We start from the raw sequence: 19698 nt of genomic DNA, 5'->3' as shown, positions 1-19698 counted from the left end.
ATGGACTACATTTACATAGCGCTTTTACCCAAAGCCTTTACAATGTGCCTCTCGTTCACCCAATTACGCACGTGTTGTTTACTTATTTTTTAATCAGATAGTTCTCAGTCGTTGGGCTGTTTGACGGCAAGGTAAAGCGGTGAAAATATTCTGAATATAGCGTACACTTATAGATAGACAGATACTGCTTTTTTAGTTGGTTCTTTTTTGTGTGTGGCTAAAATACATTTTGCTGCTGCTCCCGCCTACAGCAGAACATTTCTTAGCTTCCATGTTGGGACTTCTGTATGCTTCTCTAAACTGGGGGCATGCTGACCACCATCTACTGTAGGTAATACGCTGACTATGGAGAACTACCTCATACAACCCCACTTCAAAAGATCAAACTATCCATTTAAAGGGCCTACAATCATGTCTTCCAGGGTTGAATGTGAAAATGTCAAACTGTCAAGCATACAGAAAAACACTTTCCCTAGGTAAAAACCACTGATTCAAGACAGTATAGATGGCGTTCATGCAGAAGACTTAAACAGTAGAGACCTCTGGGTGATTCTGACCTGTAGGACAGTGAAGGTGAACGAGTACATGGCCAAACTGTGATTGGAGAGCCTCTTCTGCTGATTGGACAATTAGGAACAAAGTGGGCCTCACAAAAAAAAAAAAGAAAAAGTGCACTTAAGCTGTGTTGAGATGTCCACACACACACACACACACACACACACACACACACACACACACACACACACACACACACACACACACACACACAAATGTGTTCATTCACTCAGTCAGTCAATTCAGAGCGGGTCCGGCCACAACAGCAAACCTCCTCATGGCTCTATGGACAGCGGCATCCCTTTACCTGTGTTTCTTTCTGGTAAGTTTTTAACATAGTAGAGGATGAATAAATGTAACATATAATAACTACAACATATTTAATTCCAGAGAGGACATGTGTACTAAAAGGCTACAGATGTTTAAGGTTAACCTGTTAACAGACTGCACAATGATGTAAAATAAGGGCAGTGGTGATGCATTTTCTTATGACTGTATTTACACAGAAGCGGGTATATAAACAATTGTGTAAAATGAGTGTGTGATGTTCACATTTTCATTTATTGCTGAGGTACCCCTCTTGCTTTTGTTGTCTTGTCAGAAACACGTGTTGCTGTGTGCATGTGGTCATGTGGCGTTTGTGTATTGCTTGGTTACTTGCCAGCTTCTTTTGTGGCTGATTGCCTTGATTATAAAACATTCTGTAATCAATCTTAATTAAAAGATAACAATACTGTGTTTCCTACTTACACATATTCACCATCGTGCTAGTTGAGTTGTGTACTTAATTCATTAACATACTCGCATGACAAGCTCTGACTTAAACACCTTACATGTATTAAGCTTTTCAAATATGTTTACACACATAAAAAAAAATGCCTTTACTTTAAAAAAGCTTCCTGTCTTCGCCTGCAGGGAGTAAACTGCTGGCATGATCTGGACAACACAGAGTATGACTGTTGGCCAATCAACAGTCCAAATGATTACAACATGATTAGCTGTGGTGGTAAGTTTTTATGTAGGAGTTTGTTTGAGTGTTTCATTAAATTTCAATTCAATTTTATTTATAGTGTCAAATCACAACAGAAGTTGCAGTCATTGCAGTTAAAACAGCTGATCTGTAGTTGCTTTAGGGAATTTATGTGTGTGTGCTTTTCCTCTTGTGGTTGACAAGGAAGGAGACAACATTTACAGCATTTGTACAGTATTAATGACTTAGTAGGTTGGGCTCAACAGAATAATGTGCAAATACAACACACAGTATCCTTTACTGCACGCATTTGTACACTGTTTGAATGTGTATGTTCAGGTGGGCATGTGTGTTGTCACAGGTCTGGAAATGGCCTGGGTGCAGCGTCCTCCAGAGAAAGTAACCAATGGGGAAGAGTTTAATGTCTCATACACGGTGACAGCCTCAGATTCCTTCTATGATTACGCAGTCAGGAACAAGATTTTCCAGTTCAGGTGTGTATGTTAAGTAAACACATGGCATCCTAAATGTCTGCCATGCAGGCACGCACATACACACACACACACACACACACACACACACACACACACACACACTCACACACACACACACACACACACACACACACACACACACACACACACACACACACACACACTCACAGACACACACCAACCAACACCACAACACTAGGAATAGTGTGTCTTGGAAATATTTAGAAGTAAGAACATATATTTTGAGTGTAAACTCAAACACAGTGTCTTAATACATTTATCAAAAAAGAAAGTAGGACAATTAATCAGATAATACACTATGCACAAATACACAATTAACTATTCCTGACTGATGCATCTGTGTTATTGAATATGTCTTTCATCTTAATTAAGGCAGCTTTCATTTTCAAGTTTAAGCTAAAGAAAGGTGTTTTTGTGTTAATTAATATATTTGTATACCCACCCATGTTCCCTTCTATAGTAATGCGTCAGAGGCAAAGAGGTTCTGTCATGAACACGAGTGCCCGGCAAACTGGAACAACGCCAATGATATTAATTGCTGCGTGTATCACGCCAACATCCACTCCTGTCCTCTTGGTCTTATGGTGGGTACTTAGCATTGGATGATTCCGCTGCGTCGAGGAGTAAACCTCTACATATGTGTGCCCGCTCTACCAACTGAGCTAACCCAGCCACCTCAAAGTTTATTTTAAGATTAGTTATCTCTAGAAATTTTGGTGTCTTAAAATATCTGTGGTTTTGAATCTGCTTGTCTGTGAGTGATTAATTGTGAACCGATGGTGTGAGAAGTTACCATTCGACAGTGTTTGTTAAAGCTTTTTGACTTTAAGAATTAGAGCTAAATTACACAGTCCTGTATAAGTCATTAGAGTAAAAACCTGGCCCAGAGGATTCGTTATACAGGGCTTTCCCCCTCTGTTTCAGCTTTCAACACAAAAGTAGATATCAAGACTTTGAAATCTTGGTAAAGCTGCAACTTTTGTGTTGAATAAATTGAGATGTTTAAAATGTAATTATAGTTAGAATTATTAAAATTTTGCAAGTAATTCTATGATAATAAAAGTTTCTAGAGCAGAAGAAACACATCTACTCTGTGAGTAAGAACACAACTTGTTGAACCCTAATAACAGTTATTTAAATATCAGCACTTACAAACACATGAATGAATTGTGTAAAGGCCACATTTTGGTATAAAATTTCTATTATTGTGTTGTCTCTTTGAAGAAACAAGGTGGAATCTGTGGCCCATGGATTCCTGACGATGGTAAAATAGTTACTCACACTGTCTCCAAAGCAGGCAAGATGTCCCAGAAATATTGGACTTCAAAGGTGAGCCAACACAAACAAAACTCTTCAAAAGAATGGTTAAATCTTTCACACATGTTGCGGTTTGGAGAACATTTGTAGTATTTCTTACAGCTGCATATCCTGTTAATACCTGCAAATATTTTAATTTATGCATTGTAATTTACACACAAAGAAACAAATCTCTGAAAAGGAAATTTCAAAATTCACTATTCACCAACTGCATTATATCACTGACAGCACAGTCCAGCACATTTTTGGGTAAAAGAGTCTGTCAAATGGCTTGTTCAACTTCAACTATATTGTCTGAAGGAAAATACATACAACTGTTTTTCATGCATGCGATTTTATGGTCAACCATCACTTTGTAGTTTAATCTCCTTACAAAACAACAGATTCAATTAAATGATATACTTAGCAATATACAGTACAACCTAACTATTCCACAGTATAATTTCTATTATGGTGTTTTCTCCTTTAGGTGGTGCTGATCCATGTGGGAGTCACCTCAGTCATTGCTCATATCAAAATAGGACACATGCACGCAGCACTGGAGTCCAAAGTGCTCGTTGTCAGTGCCCAAGGTCAGTCTGCTATGTTTCCATTTGTTGATATGCTGAATCCTAGCATGTGCTGAATAATGCCTCTGCTGCTCAGCCATGATCTGGTATAACTCTATATTCGTACAAAAATTACCATTTTTGGGGGTGTTCAGCAATACAAAACTATGTAAATAAGTTGTGTTATTAACTAGACAAAGAGACTAAGAGCACACTGAACCTGTACAGAAACATTAGGGAAAAGCTCAACTTATGTGTGATGTTGCAGAATAGCCGTCATCTCAAAATAACTGCTACACTATCAGATGAGTTACAATAAAAAAAATATTTTTATACCTGCTAGAAGAAACCTAGATAACCAATACAACCAAAACGTAAGCATACTTTTATAGAAAGATTTCTTTGTTAATGTATCCGTAATTGTCCTTAAAACATGATCATCCGTGTGAATTATATTTTAATTTACTTCGACTCCACCAGATTTATTTGATAACTTTAGTTACTAGTTAGTTTGCAGATACAGAAGAATACACAATGTAACAAATATATAATTATAGGTTAAGATAAGATAGAAGACCTTTTTGATCCCAGAGGGGAATTTACAAGCTCCCTAACAGTATATAAATAACTTAAAGTATCTCCATCTTTACCAGCTGCAGCAGTACAGTGATGTACATATTCATTCATCAATAATTATAATCTATTAATACAATATTAATTACAGTTTTTTCCGATCGCTATGACAATTTCTTCAATACTTTTAACAACTTTCCTAAACTCTTAATGCACCAACACACCTACAACACACAATTGACAAAACAGTTAATTTCATTCTCAAAATCACACATTGAAAACTAAACTCTGAAACTAATTTTCAAAATACAATAATTCACTAACACAATACACTATGTCCACCAAAACAATGCAAACATGTGTCAAAATCAAATAATTATTCCAAAACACTAACACATGTTCTCTTCCAACAGGAACATTTAGTCAATCACTGCACAATGTCATACAAAACACTAACATCACATGGAATTACAGAAACTACATTATTTTATGTGTCAGGTCTGCCCTTATACAATAGACAATAGTTATTGTATTGATCATAGATTGTGTTTTACACTGCAGTTGCTCTTGAAACCTCTCTACATTTTTGTTTTGTTGGGTTTAGTAAATGCATGCATTTTGTTTCTTTTGCTGCAGAAATTCAATACAAAAAATGAATGACCCATCTCAGAGTAGCTTTATAAACTTAGCACAAAAAGTAAGGAAATTGGTGTTTGGTAGATTATTTCTCTGTGGTAACAATGCTTTTTGGCAATAAATCTTATACCGTTGGAAAGCCTGTTTAGTTCCCTTTCAAATGGTGCCCCATTTGTAAGGAACATGCATTTGTGGGATGAGCAGCAGCGCTGAGTATGTAGGTTGCGCCCATGAAATATTTGCCAAATCTTCTTTGCCATTGCCAAACAGGTTATTTTGCTGTTGCTATTGACACTTGACACAGGGATGTTATGTTCAGTGATGAGTCCAGATTCTGCCTATGGCAGTTGGATCATAGGGTCAAAGTGTGGAGAAGCACTGATAGAGTAACACCTTTTGGTGGAGGCAGTGTGATGGTGTGGGGCGGCATCTCCCTCACTGGAAAAACGAGGCTTGTCATCATTGGAGGCAATCTCAATGCAGAGAGATATAGAGATGAGATTCTGCAACCAGTGGTAATCCCATATCTCCACAGTCTGGGACCCAACTCTATCCTCTAAGATGACAATGCTCGCCCCCACAGGGCAGGGTTTATCAGAGACTACCTCCAGAATGTGGGAGTGGAGAGGAGGGAATGGCCTGCCAGCAGACCTGACCTCAACCCCATTGAACACTTGTGGGATCAGCTTGGGCGTGCTGTTTGTGCCAGAGTGACCAACTCAACCACGTTGGCTGACTTGCGACAAATGCTGGTTAAAGAATGGGATGCCATCCCACAGCAGTGTATGACCAGGCTGGTGACCAGCATGAGGAGGAGGTGCCTGGCTGTTGTGGCTGTGTATGGTTCTTCCACACGCTACTGAGGCTCCTGTTTGTGAAATGAATAAATTGTTAAATTGCCAATATGTCTTGTTTCTTTAAACTTCAATCAACCAATCCACCAAACACCAAACGAGTCAATGGCAGAATGAGCTGTTGTATTGTATTGGCAGAGAAGATTTTTTTCATGGATGCAACCCACATACTCAGCGCTGCTGCTCATCCCACAAATGCATGTTCCTTACAAATGGGGCACAATTTGAAAGGGAACTAAACAGGCTTTCCAACGGTATAAGATTTATTGCCAAAAAGCATTGTTACCACAGAGAAATAATCTACCAAACACAAATTTCCTTACTTTTTGTGCTAAGTTTAGCATGTACAGTTTACTGTATGAAAAAAAGAAGACAGAATTGTCCTGGTACTCATCTTCTCGGAATTTTTCTTACTTTCTTTGTGTTCATCTTTATTGTTCCTTTTCCACACAAAATCAGCCCAAATAGGTCCTCTTTTACTGTATGTACTACAGTAACATATGGTCATGCGATTGAAAGAATCTCAACACCTGAGAGTGTTTCCTAGATGGGAATCAGCTGTGATTTATCTATTTGCATAGCTTCAATCAGCTGTTTCTCAGTAGCAATGGAATAAAATGGAGGGAGTATATTTGTGTTTATTTGTGAACAGCTGTTCACTTTCACTTTAGCCTATACGTTAGGTTTAGAACACGATGTTATCTGTTCTGACATACAGTGTGAAAGCATTTGCAAATTGGTCAGTAATAATCCATTGTTTTGGTCTTGGTTGAGCGTAAAAGAAGTTCAAGCATTTTAAATTTGTGTTAACTGTAAGCATTTTGTGTCAAAGAAACAAGAAATGTGTTAAATGTATACCCTACACAGACAGATGTTGTGCTGTGTTAAGAGTTTAGGAAAGTTGTTAAAAGTATTGAAAAAATTGTCATAGCGATCGGAAAAAACTTTATTCTGAAATGATCCATTCTGCATAATTAGTACTTTTACTTTTTTGTACTTTAAGTACATTTTAATGCTGTTATACATTTGTACTTAAGTAGGATTTTGTGTGCAAGACTTGTAACAGTATTTTACAGTGTGGTTTTGCTACATTTACGATATGAGTACTTCCACCTCCACTGAATTCAGTGGATGGAAATCTGAAATATAAAATGTGTGATTGTGTTGTTTCAGTGTGCGGGGATGACATCTGCGAGCCAGAGGAGAGCTGTCTGAACTGTCCTGCAGACTGTGGCATCTGCCCAATGTCCATCATGATCAAGGTGGCCATTGGGCTTCCAGTTGCTCTCTTCAGCAGCGGCTTCATCCTAACCATGGTGGTCAGTCTGTGCAACACACACACACACACACACACACATACACACACACACACACACACACACACACACACACACACACACACACACACCACCACCACCATCACAACAACAATAGTATGTCTTGAAAATATTTAGAAGAACATATATTTTAAGTGTAAACTCAAACACAGTGTCTTACTGTAATACATTTATCAAAAAAGGAAAGAGGACAATCAGATAATACACTATACACAAATGCATCTCTGTAATTAAATGTCTGTTATCTTAATTATAGCAGCTTTCATTTTCAAATTTACTGTACAGTATTGTATAAGGGCAGACCTGACACATATTAAATAATGTAGTTTCTGCAATTCCATGTGATGTTAGTGTTTTGTATGACATTGTGCAGTGATTGACTAAATGTTCCTGTTGGAAGAGAACATGTGTTAGTGTTTTGGAAGAATTATTTGATTTTGAGACATGATTGCATTGTTTTGGTAGCCATAGTACATTGTGTTAGTGTATTATTGTATTTTGAAAATCAGTGTTGGAGTTTAGTTTTCAATGTGTGATTTTTAGAATGAAATGAACTGTTTTGCCAAGTGTGTGTTGTAGGTGTGTTGGTATGTTAAGAGTTTAGAAAAGCTGTTAAAAGAATTGAAAAAATTGTCATAGTGATCGTATAAAACTGTAAGCTAAAGAAAGGTAAGCTTGTTTTTGTTTGAGCTTCCATTGTAAATAGCATCACAGGCTTTGGTGTTAATTCATTTATTTGAATACCCACCCATGTTCCCTTCTAGTAATGCGTCAGAGACAAAGAGGTTCTGTCATGAACACGAGTGCCCGGCAAACTGGAACAACGCCAATGATATTAATTTCTGCGTGTATCACGCCAACATCCACACGAGATGTTTCATGTACAGATGTTGATCTTCATTTCCTCCCTGCAGTGGCTCCAGTACCAGAAACAGAGGATGCTTTGGGATGAAAGCTGGATCATCAACTACAAGAGCATAATATTTGGTAAAATGTCTCACGCTCAAGTTGTTAAAAGATACTGTTCACACATACAGAAAACTTTGCTTACATAAAAGACTTTAGTAGTGTACTTAAGGAATGGATCATTTTCATTTTACTTTAAAGTGACCAGAGTATAATTGATATGTTATCTGTTATATCTGTTGCTATTGAGTGAATTACATTCTCAAATTAAATGTTAATGTAAGTAAGAGTGGGTCGGGCCTAAAGGATATTTTATCCTCTAATAAAAGCATTTTAACAATACAAAAAACACAGTCATGATTGAATTGTATTACTTTTACAACTCAGCAGTAGAATTTCTCCAAACTATTCTTGAATGAACAGTAAACTGACCCTGAGTATCTAACTGTCTGGTGTATGCAGGAAGAGTGTGCATGGACCTCGGCAGCAACATGAGCCTGCAGCAAGCCAAGAGTAACTCCAACATCAGTCGAACTACTGATGTGACTGTGTGTACCGGATTCAACTCCTCCTTTAAACAAGGCTTCATTCAGCCAGGCATCTAGTGAGAAACATTATTATTAGTTTATATAAATGCACATGAAAAAGTAAAGACATACCACCTAACTTTTTAAAAACTCTTTTACTCTTTTGCTCTTTTGCTGTGTGGATCAATAAAATATGGACAATACTGTTTGGATCAGCACTGTAAAGTTAGTAGCAGTGTAAAAAAGAGAAATAAAAGAAATTATAGAGATGACATTAAAAGGATGTATACAAAACAATACCTTAGACTACATACATGAATTGTGCAAATATTTGTGCGAAGGCCAGTAGTGCAACTCCAGAAGCCATGATGTGTGAACTATGGTATAAGTATATTGGTATAGGTATGAATAATAAGTACAATATACATAATAATAACATACAAAGGTATATCATACACTATAAATACTGTATATGTGCAGTAGGCCTATATGTAATAGCACACACTATACAATAATAATACAATACTGAAAAAGTACAGGCTTTATAATAAAATTAAAGAGAATACTATGACATAGCGTATAATACAATATATAAAAGTACAATATACATTACATTTTTTTACATTACATTTTATTTAGCTGACACTTTTATCCAAAGCAACTTCCAATAAGTGCATTCAACCATGAAGGTACAAACTCAGAACAGCAAGAATCACATAGAAATACATTAGCTTCAAATAAGCCAAATTACAAAGTGCCACATGTAAGTGCAACATGTAAGTGCATATTTGCATTTGTATGTTATTTATTATTATTATTTTTATAACCATCATCTTCTTGATCAAGGTGCAGTCAGACGAGATGTGTTTTTAGCCTGGAAGATGTGTTGACTTTCAGCTATCCTGATGTCAATGGGGAGCTCGTTCCACCACTTACAAGCCAGGACAACAGTCTGGATTTCGTTGAATGATTAGGTGTCACTTTCAGTGAGGAAGCAGCAAGCGGATTGGCTGATGCAGAGCGGAGTGGACGGGCTGGGGTGTAGGGTTTATGTCCTGGGTGTAAGCTGGGCCGGATCCATTCGCAGCACGGTACGCAAGTACTAGTGTCTTAAAGTGGATGCGGGCAGCAACAGGTAACCAGTGACGAGTGCGGAGAAGCAGTGTAGTGTGAGAGACCTTAGATAGGTTGAAGACCAGTCAAGCTGCTGCATTCTGGATGAGCTGCAGAGGTCAGATGGCACTTGCAGGAAGACCAGCCAGGTGGGAGTTGCAATAGTATAGATGTGAGATGACAGGAGCCTGAACCAGAACCCGAGCCACATTCTGGGTTAGAAGGAGACATATCCTAGACTAGGTAAAACCCAGCCCGATCTGCTGGCGATTTGATTTCGCCCTGCAGTGTTCAATCTTAAAAGATTGAGCTTGGTCTGGTGATAGCCAGACTAGACATATCCTTCTGATGTTGTGCAGCATGTATCTACATGATCAGGTTGTTGCAGCAATGTTGGCAATAAGGGAGGGTTGGTCGTTGAGTGTCACACCTAGGTTCCTAGCAGTCTGGGCGGGGACTGCCACAGAGTAGTTGGTTAACAGCGAAAAGAGGAGGGGACCCATGATGGAACCTTGAGGGACCCCAGTTGTGAGAGGACAATGTTCTGACACAGACTAAAAGTTAGGTACAGGGTGACCTCTTACCACCAGTCCAGGGACAGCTGATGTAAAAAAGCCTCCAGGCTAATGTTGGCACATTTTACTTTTATGTATTATTAGTGTGCATTGTCCCTGATAAATGAACCTGAAATAATTAGAAATAAATAAATCCTCTCCAAGTTACCCAGTAGGTGCTGTCTTTGAGGTAAGATGTGAGCGAAGAGAATGCAGAGCCTGAGACACCTAGATCCTGAAGAGAGGAAATAAGGATCTGGTGATTCACTGTGTCAAAGACAGCAGTACGGTCCAGAAGGATGCCCACAGAGGAGAGAGAGGCTGCTCTAGCAGTGTATGTCCTCCAGTGACAGAAAGGAGGGCAGTTTTAGTTGAGTGGCCTGCATTGAAACCAGACTGTTAGAGATCAAGAAGGTTGTTCTGGTGAAGATAGGAAGAGAGTTGATTGAAGATAGCACGCTCGGGTGGGTTCCTTAAGGTGAGGGGTCACTCTTGCTTTTTGGAGAGAGTTAGGGAAACAGCCAGTTGACAATGAGGTGTTAATGAGATGTTTGAGAAAAAGAAGAAGGTAGGAAGCAATAGACTGGAGAAGTTGAGAACGTGAGAAGGTATAGGGTCAAGGGGGCAGGTAGTTGGGCGGGCAGAGGTTATCAGGGTAAGAACTTGATTGGGAGATAGGGGGTGAAAGAGAATAGAGTAATGGATGAAGATGTGTTTGATGAAGGTGGGGTGGAGAATGAAGAGCATATGCCGGCTATCTTTTTATAAAGTACTTGACAAAGTAGTTTGGTAGAAGGGAGGAAGGAGGAGGAGGACTGGAGGGGTTCAAGGAGGTTAGAGAAGATGGAGAAGAGTTACTTTATTATAGTAGTAATAAAGTATTGATTTAAGTAATATAATGCAATGTAAAGTAAAACTTTTGTTTTTGTTAATTGTCAGTTTACTTTCATTAAATGAGTGAAATAAATAAAATTAATGTAGAAAAATATTACTTTAAAGGTCAGTAGATAAAGTTAATGTGCTCTTGACAAAACTTTTATTACTGGTTCCTCTGCATGTCACAAATATAAAATGATGAATTCTGCTGAGAATGTCTTCCATATTCTTTATTTAGGTATTTAAGCTGACTTAATTTGAACTGTCTTGCAGTGATGGGAGGACGGTGGCAGTGAAGCACATCCAGAATAAACATTTCACACTCTCTAAAACCATCAGAAAAGAGGTGAAAGAAGTTAGGTGAGGGAAATCCTGCAGTGGAAGATAAAAAAAATAATTTTACTAACATAATAAGGTTTCTCAAATCCCTGCAGCTCATGTCATTTATCACATTGTCTAGGCAACTGGACCACCCCAATCTATGTAAATTCATTGGTGGTTCCATCGAGGTCCCCTATGTCAGCATCATCACAGAGCACTGCCCCAAAGGAAGTCTGTCTGATGTCCTGCTGAATGACGACATCCCCATCAACTGGGGCTTCAGGTGAGAACATATTACATACAGCTTCAGTTTTTTTTTTTTTTTTTTTTTTACATGTTTACCATTTGCCCATCTTCTCATTCCTTAAGTAGTAATAGCAGTAATGGTGGAATGTAACTAAGTACATTTACTCAACTACTATACTTAAGTACACATTTAAGGTACTTTACTTGAGTGTTTTGTTTTAGCTTTAGTTACTAGTTACTTTACAAATTTAGATTTTTGCATACAAAACATATGAAGACCTTATGAAATAGGATGTTTTCTTATAAATTAAACTACCCAACAGTATATGCAAGTACAGCTGAAATGATTAGTCATTTTTCATGCAAAGCATTTCATGGTTTCAGCTTTCAGCTTTTCATTTTAATAAATTAAATTTATTTTTAATCATTTAGAATTTTGTATTATTGGTTGGACAAAACTAGCATTGTGAAGGTGTCACTTTAAGCTCTGTGATGGTATTTCTCACTATAGCAGTAAAATCCTTCTTTTACATTAATGCATGAGTAATAATAATATATTTTAGTTTTTTGTACAGTTTATACTCACACATAGGGGCTGAAGATCATCATGAAGTCAGTGCTTGCAGTTAAATAGATGAGGGATTTTGTGGTGTGCGTTTTTTTATTTCACAGATAACTGACCCACAGATGTCATCATGATGTGATTAAATACTAAATGTATTTTGCTGTGTACAACTTTAGCAGGGAATGTCAGATGATAGTGTCAATACCTCAGATGAGCAATGAGGAAGAGCTCCATCCATAGACTCAACATTTTACATATTTTCCCTGACTTTTACCTTTGATTGAAAACAAATGCGTTGTACACACAAACAGTGTTTCTTCTCCCATGCAGACTGTCCTTTGCCACTGACATTGCCCGCGGGATGTCTTACCTCCACCAGCACAAGATGTTTCATGGGAGACTTCACTCCAGAAACTGTGTTATTGATGACCGCTGGGTGTGCAAAATCTCAGGTAAAACAATTCTCAAACACAACTTGAGTCTGCAGCGTGAAAGCATTTTGGTCTTTTTTATATTCTGTTTTCAGCAATCACACATCTGTAATAGGTCACTCAACATACACAGTTTGAACAGAAACATCTCCTTATGGGAATCATTGTACTACTTAGCCACATCCTACACCAGCAGCAATGTTATTATCAAGGCAAAGTGAAAAACAACATCCTGCCTCACTGTACTCTATATTTTTCTGTGTTGGGCTTCAGATTTCGGACTCACAGCCTACAGAAGGGAGGACTTTGAGACCGTCAGTAATGGCTTCAATTGTGGGGATGTAAATCGTGTATACTGTGCCCCAGAGGTCCTGCTGGGAAGCAGCTCCAACATGACGGCAGCAGCTGATGTCTACAGGTGTGTTTGAGTGTCACAGTATAAGCAGTTAATTGTAGTTAAAGCAGTTCATTTTGGATCGCACATGAACATTTGATACAAATCAAAGATGTAGAAATTGTGTTAGGTGGAGGTGGACACAGGCAACCATCTTCATATATATAAATGAAAAGTGTTGAATGTTGAATATTTGCACTGGAAAATACATGAAAATAATATAATTTTTCTACGTTTGCCTCCTCTCCTCAGCTACTCCATTATTTTGGTTGAGATTGCAACTCGCTCTGACCTCCTTTTAGTGAGTATGACAGCCTTCTCTGTAGATTACAACCTTCGGCTTCCTTTTGATCTTAGCTTTGTAACCAGCAGTCCTTTCTAACAGGACCAGGCTGAGGGAGTGAGGATGGATATCGTGTGGCGCCCCCCTCTGCCTGAAGTCAAAGCAGGGAAGGCAGATACTGACTGTCCCAGTCAAGCAGACTACTGTGAGGTCTGTTTCATGTGCAAATTATGAAAATTAATTAACACATTTTTATATTAGTATTACATGTCATAGGCATCTTACTGTATACACATATTAAGACAATAAGATGTCGCTCTCTTCTCTGGAACCCTTGAGCAGCTTATTAAGAAGTGCTGGTGTCATAACGTCACCATTAGGCCCACGTTTGAGCAGGTGAAGAAGATGCTCGACAAAATGAACCCACACAAAGTCAGCCCTGTGGACATGATGATGAACCTGGTAATAACACACTGAAATATGGTGTAAAGCTACATAGTATACATTACATCTACCATGAATAGTACAAGAAATATACCAAATATAATGTGACATTATTTTGATTCGAATTCCCAAACGGTAGTACTTCAAAGACAAAGGCTAAGAAAAAAATGAAAATCCTATTTGTGCCATCTGGATTGTTTTGAGTTTCAGACACAAACGTTTGTTTAACTGCAGATGGAGAAGTACAGCAAACATCTGGAGGCTATAGTTGCGGAGAGAACACAGGACCTTCTTCAAGAGAAACAGAAGACGGATCTGCTGTTATACAGTAAGTCAGGATAACGGTGTGGAGTGATGGGAAATAGTTGCATGTCTCTAATGATTAATCCAAAGCAGAATCATGATATTGACCAAGTACAGATTTTAATTATTTGTCTGGGTGACATTGCAGAGATAACACTGATAGTACAAGCAGGACTGGATTTGTAGTTCATTATGTTAAGGGTGATAAACAGTAAACTATAAAATAAACACATATACATTTATTATTTACAATATGTGCATGTGGTAGTGCAGCATATGGCAAGTTGCCTAAGGCCGAGTTGTTACTGTTAGTTGATCATTCTTATGAGTTAATTAAAATTGAAGTGTAAATCTTGAAGTATTAAAGGACACTGTCAAATGCGCTCACTGCCATCTAGTGGTACCTTCATCATTCCTCTCCATCCCCCCAAAGACTAGGGGCATATTATTTAAAGTCATGAAATCCCATTGCAGGTATGTTACCAAAACCGGTGGCTGATGACCTTCGTCAAGGTCGAACATCAGAGGCTCAGAGCTACTCCAATGCCACTGTCTACTTCAGGTTTGTGTTCTGTAAAGCAAGTTCATAAACATGGATACATTTATATTGATTAGTTATTTTTTTCCCTCTGTACAATTGTTTGGTTATATACATATAGAAATAGAACTAGAGATGACTAACACTGTATTACTCCCCTGTGACAGCGATATTGTCGGCTTTACTCAGCTGTCTGGTGCCAGCACTCCCCACCAGGTCGTAGACTTCCTCAATCAGCTCTACACCACCTTTGATGACATTATTGACATTTACGACGTCTACAAAGTGGAGACAATAGGCGATGCTTGTAAGTAAGAATGATAAAGTGATTTTTGAACTACTAACAAAAAGTGATGAATCATTTTTGATAAAGCACTACCTTTAAAATATATGCATTTTTAAATCTATCTCAGCTTGAAAATAAGGACGGCAATGTGTTGAGAGTCAGATACACAACTGAAATTGATGATTTAAAAGGCAAAAACAACCACTGATTTACCATCTAAAGAGTGTCTGTGTTTTGAAATGTTATCATTAGTGCATCTCTTTCTTTGTCTCTTGTCATGAAATACTGGCTCACTTTCCAGACATGGTGGTCTCTGGGGTCCCTCAAGAAAATGGCATCAATCATGCTGGAGAGATAGCCAGCATGGCTCTTGATCTAGTCAGTGTCTGTCACACTTTCAAGATCCCTCACAAACCCAACACACAGCTGAAGATACGCGCCGGCATTCACTCAGGTAGTGTGGACATCTCACCTGTATCGAGCATCAGTTTTTCAGTTTATTCGACCAGTGCTGTGCTTTTCCCAAAGGTTAATATATAGCAGATGACTTTCAGAGGACACATTCACAGTTCAACAATGGTCAAAGGTTGCAGAACGTGAGAGTAAACTTAAACAACCTGTTTGCATATAAGAGAAGCTAAACATAATTAAATGTAAATGTAAAACTAAAATAAGAAATTTAACTCTAAAAAGGTGTATTATTTCATAGGCAAAGATATTCATTCCGATAAGGTATTTCACATATGGTCATTTAAAAAAGGATAATGAATAAAGCATAATTTTTGTGATAATTTTCCATTCTTCTCAACGCTGACACATCCATCAATCTCACTGCATTTCCAAAGTGTAACAACATAAATGATGAATGAATGTATTTAGATAGATAAAGTAAGAAATTTAGAGGAATGTTCGTTCAAGTCTGTACAAACCAATATAATACATTCATTATCATTCTGTAGCAACACATGCCTGTAACTAGAAAATATTTTTTAACCCTTTTACCAGACTTGAACCATCATCGTGGGTCATGGATTGCTGACGACCTTTCATAATGTTTCTTTGTCACCAGCAAACCGTCCTGTATGCTCCTACTACTGTCATTTTTTAATTTCTCCATATTTAAAGTGTTAACATTACAGTTTTAGTTCTCTGGTATGGGCTTTTAGAGCAGGTTGTTCATGTTTTGACTCCTTTATATATATACATGTTTAACTCACCGATTTAGGGTATGCCCCCTTGATATAACAAATTCAGATTCAGCAGTGTCATGTATTGAATACTATCCTCCCAGTACAATTACTGCTGTTTTATTCTGCCAGGTCCTGTTGTGGCCGGTGTGGTTGGCACCAAAATGCCTCGCTACTGCCTGTTTGGGGACACTGTCAACACGGCATCACGCATGGAATCAACAAGTGAAGGTAATTAAGAATTAGATACACTGCCTTTATGTTGAATAATGTGCAAATTACATACTTGGTCTGTGCAGTTTGTCTTACATTATTACAAACATGCCTCACAGATCTCACACCAACTTGTAGTTGTTTGTAATATATGTATGCCACTCAGTACAGCACTACATTTTTTTAGTATATGACTTGCACGCGTTAACATAGGAGGTACTATATTGTATGAAATCCGTATTTAGTGACTATAATATTGACACAAAATCTAATATTCACTGAAAAGTATTTATATAAGATAATAAAAACACAAATTGCACATTTTATTTTTCACTTTACAACACATTCATTTTAATAGAGCTGTTTCATACTATAAGGTCAACCGCTCCAATTTGGGATTAATTGTAACATTTTTAACTGGCTGTTTAGCAAATTGTTTCATACTAACGATGTTGATTCATAAAAGTTTTAAAAACAAAAGAATAACATGATCAAAAACATGCAGTACATTTTGCACACAATGATGCACAATGATCATACAAAAAATGGCTACAATACATTTCAGGCATGCATTATTCATATTACTATGCAATATTACATGCTGTGTGTTTCTTTATAATCATGTCCATAGCTCTGAAGATCCAGGTGAGTGGTGCCACAGCTGACCTGCTTCACACACTCAGAGGTTACGTTCTGACATGCAGAGGGACACTTATTGTGAAGGTAACATTATATTAATATGTATATATATACAGTATATATTATGGCATGCCATTTAGGAAATGATTATACATATGTGAAGTTTGAATATATTGAAGGAATCTTATTCTAAATATATTGAATGAAAGTCTGAATATATTGAATGAAAGTCTGAATATATTGAATTAATCTAATTTTGAATATATTGAAGGAAAGTCTGAATATATTGAATGAAAGTCTGAATATATTGAATGAAAGGCATGTTAGCCTGATGAAAGGGACCTGACCAAAGAGGTTCCTTTCATTCGGTCTTCCACGATGAAAAAGTGAATAAACTTCTTCATTGGGAGAACGTTACTGGATACGGTCACCGTTACCAGTGTTTTGGCCCGTACACGCATTCGCCAGTGTGTTAATAATCTCTTCATTGCTCAAAATTTCACTAGATTTCTTGCTGATTCGCACATTGTGTCACACTTCGGTTAGGATTAATCACAACGAAAACAACACAAGATGGCAGCAGACAATGATGTCAGATTCCATTTCAACTTTCATTCAATATGTTTAGACTTTCATTCAATATATTCAGACATTCATTCAATATATTCAGACTTTCATTCAATATATAATCAGACTTTCATTCAATATATATTCGGACTTTCATTCAATATATTCGGACTTTCATTTAATATATTCAGACTTTCATTCAAAATATTTAGACTTTCATTCAACATATTCGGACTTTCATTCAATAGGTGATGGCGCAGTGGATATGACATATGCCTGTGGTGAGGGAGACCCAGGTTTGATTCCCACTGTGATACAGCAACTGAAGTGTTCCTGAGCAAGACACTTAACCCCTAGTTGCTCCAGAGGTGTGCAACCTCTGATATATATATATATATATATATATATATATATATATATATATATATATATATATATATATATATATATATATAGCAATTGTAAGTCACTTTGGATAAAAGCGTCAGCTAAATGTAATGTGATATTCAGACATTCATTCAATATATTCAGACTTCCATTCAATATATTTAAGGTTCATTCAATATATTCAGACTTCCATTCAATATATTCAAGATTAATTCAAAATATTCAGACTTTCATTCAATATATTCAAACTTTATATATTTATATATAATCATTTCCTCATTACAACAGGCAACTGAGTGTACATCCACAGCCTCTCTTGGATAAGACCTAACTAGGATGATAAGCTTTCTTGCATATACTATTTCTACCTTCTTTGGTATATGCTGTTGTGGAGGTTACCTTTTCTTTTTAAAAGCCTATTAGATGCAACGATAAACATAATCGCACACAAGCTGGTTCACCAACTTTGAAAAAGATCAGAGGAAATTCAAAACTTTCCTCTAAGGGAAAAAAAATTGGGTGTGTCTGGAATTAGCGCCTTTTTTCAGTATAGTATCATCGAGTTCTACTGGCTTCTATTCACATTGTAACCTAAGACCTCTTTTTGGGTGGTGCCAGCCGGTGTGATTATGGGGGAGGGGTTTCTCAGTCCCAGCGGACAGGGCGGCTGACACTTGTGATGTCTTGCTGAGAGGTGGCCTCAGCTGCTGCTTTCTGCCCCCCATCAAACCATAATGGCTTAATTTAAAATTCAAAGGGACACATGCTTTGCAATATGACTCTCTTATCTCTCACGTCCACTCTGACTCTCATTTTTCTACAACAGGGAAAAGGAGAGATGACAACATGGTGGCTTGATGCAAAGAGAGGCGATTACTCAGATCCATTGCTCAGAACAACTGAATCCAGACTCCCAGTGCCAGTGAGTGACTAGATCTGGGTAGAGCCTAAAAAGCGACAATTACTGTATGAAAACTGGTCATGTTTTGTGTTGTGCAATTGAATTGTGTCCAGTGAGCAATATTGCAGTTAAATGTATACAATGATAGGATGAACTTCTAGTTGATCATGAATTTAAAGGTCATACTGCACTGTAAACCTGATAGAAGTTACCAGTCAAGTGTTCAGAATTGTTTGTCATTAGCATAGTGCAATTGTTGTGACCAGAAGTGATGAAGACAAGCACTCTAATAATAATTTGAAATGCACAGTATCTACAAGGAGGTGCAGAATATAGTCATGTTTTATTTTTTTCCACTTGTTGGGAAGAGTGTAAAAAATATGCAGAGAAACATGCCAGAGTTGAGATAATTATAATTATTTTTCTCTCATATATATATATATCTTAATTTGTATTGTATTTTTTTTTTTTTATAAATTAAAGGTAAGGGAGATATTCACTGCCTGAAAAAAAAAAATACAATACAAATTAAGATATATATATATATATATATATATATATATATATATATATATATATATATCTTAATTTGTATTGTATTTTTTTTTTATAAATTAAAGGTAAGGGAGATATTCACTGCCTGAAAATTAAGAAAACCCTCTCTTACAATAAATAAATAAAACTTAGCAAAGAACTTAGATTAACCCCATTT

The 19698-nt window shown here is 37.2% G+C and overlaps 1 protein-coding gene across 1 annotated transcript; it reads left to right on the top strand.

Moving 5' to 3' along the window:
- The first annotated feature begins 736 nt into the window (after positions 1 to 736).
- On the top strand, positions 737 to 19387 carry LOC116055182 (atrial natriuretic peptide receptor 2-like). The gene is made up of 23 exons (XM_031306984.2): positions 737 to 877; positions 1471 to 1561; positions 1887 to 2019; positions 2501 to 2624; positions 3265 to 3369; positions 3827 to 3929; positions 7142 to 7287; positions 8220 to 8292; positions 8674 to 8815; positions 11555 to 11641; positions 11742 to 11885; positions 12744 to 12865; positions 13118 to 13262; positions 13491 to 13539; positions 13624 to 13731; positions 13864 to 13983; positions 14200 to 14293; positions 14743 to 14830; positions 14974 to 15113; positions 15394 to 15546; positions 16412 to 16510; positions 17124 to 17215; positions 18912 to 19387. The coding sequence occupies exons 1-23, from the start codon at positions 833 to 835 to the stop codon at positions 19017 to 19019; spliced, it is 2511 nt and encodes an 836-aa protein (XP_031162844.1). The 5' UTR covers positions 737 to 832; the 3' UTR covers positions 19020 to 19387.
- Positions 19388 to 19698: the final 311 nt, after the last annotated feature.

This window comes from Sander lucioperca, chromosome 11 (genome assembly GCF_008315115.2).
Source record: "Sander lucioperca isolate FBNREF2018 chromosome 11, SLUC_FBN_1.2, whole genome shotgun sequence".
Taxonomy (NCBI): Eukaryota; Metazoa; Chordata; class Actinopteri; order Perciformes; family Percidae; genus Sander; species Sander lucioperca.
Note: the sequence above shows the minus strand (reverse complement) of the source record. Positions and strands in the feature narration are given on the sequence as shown.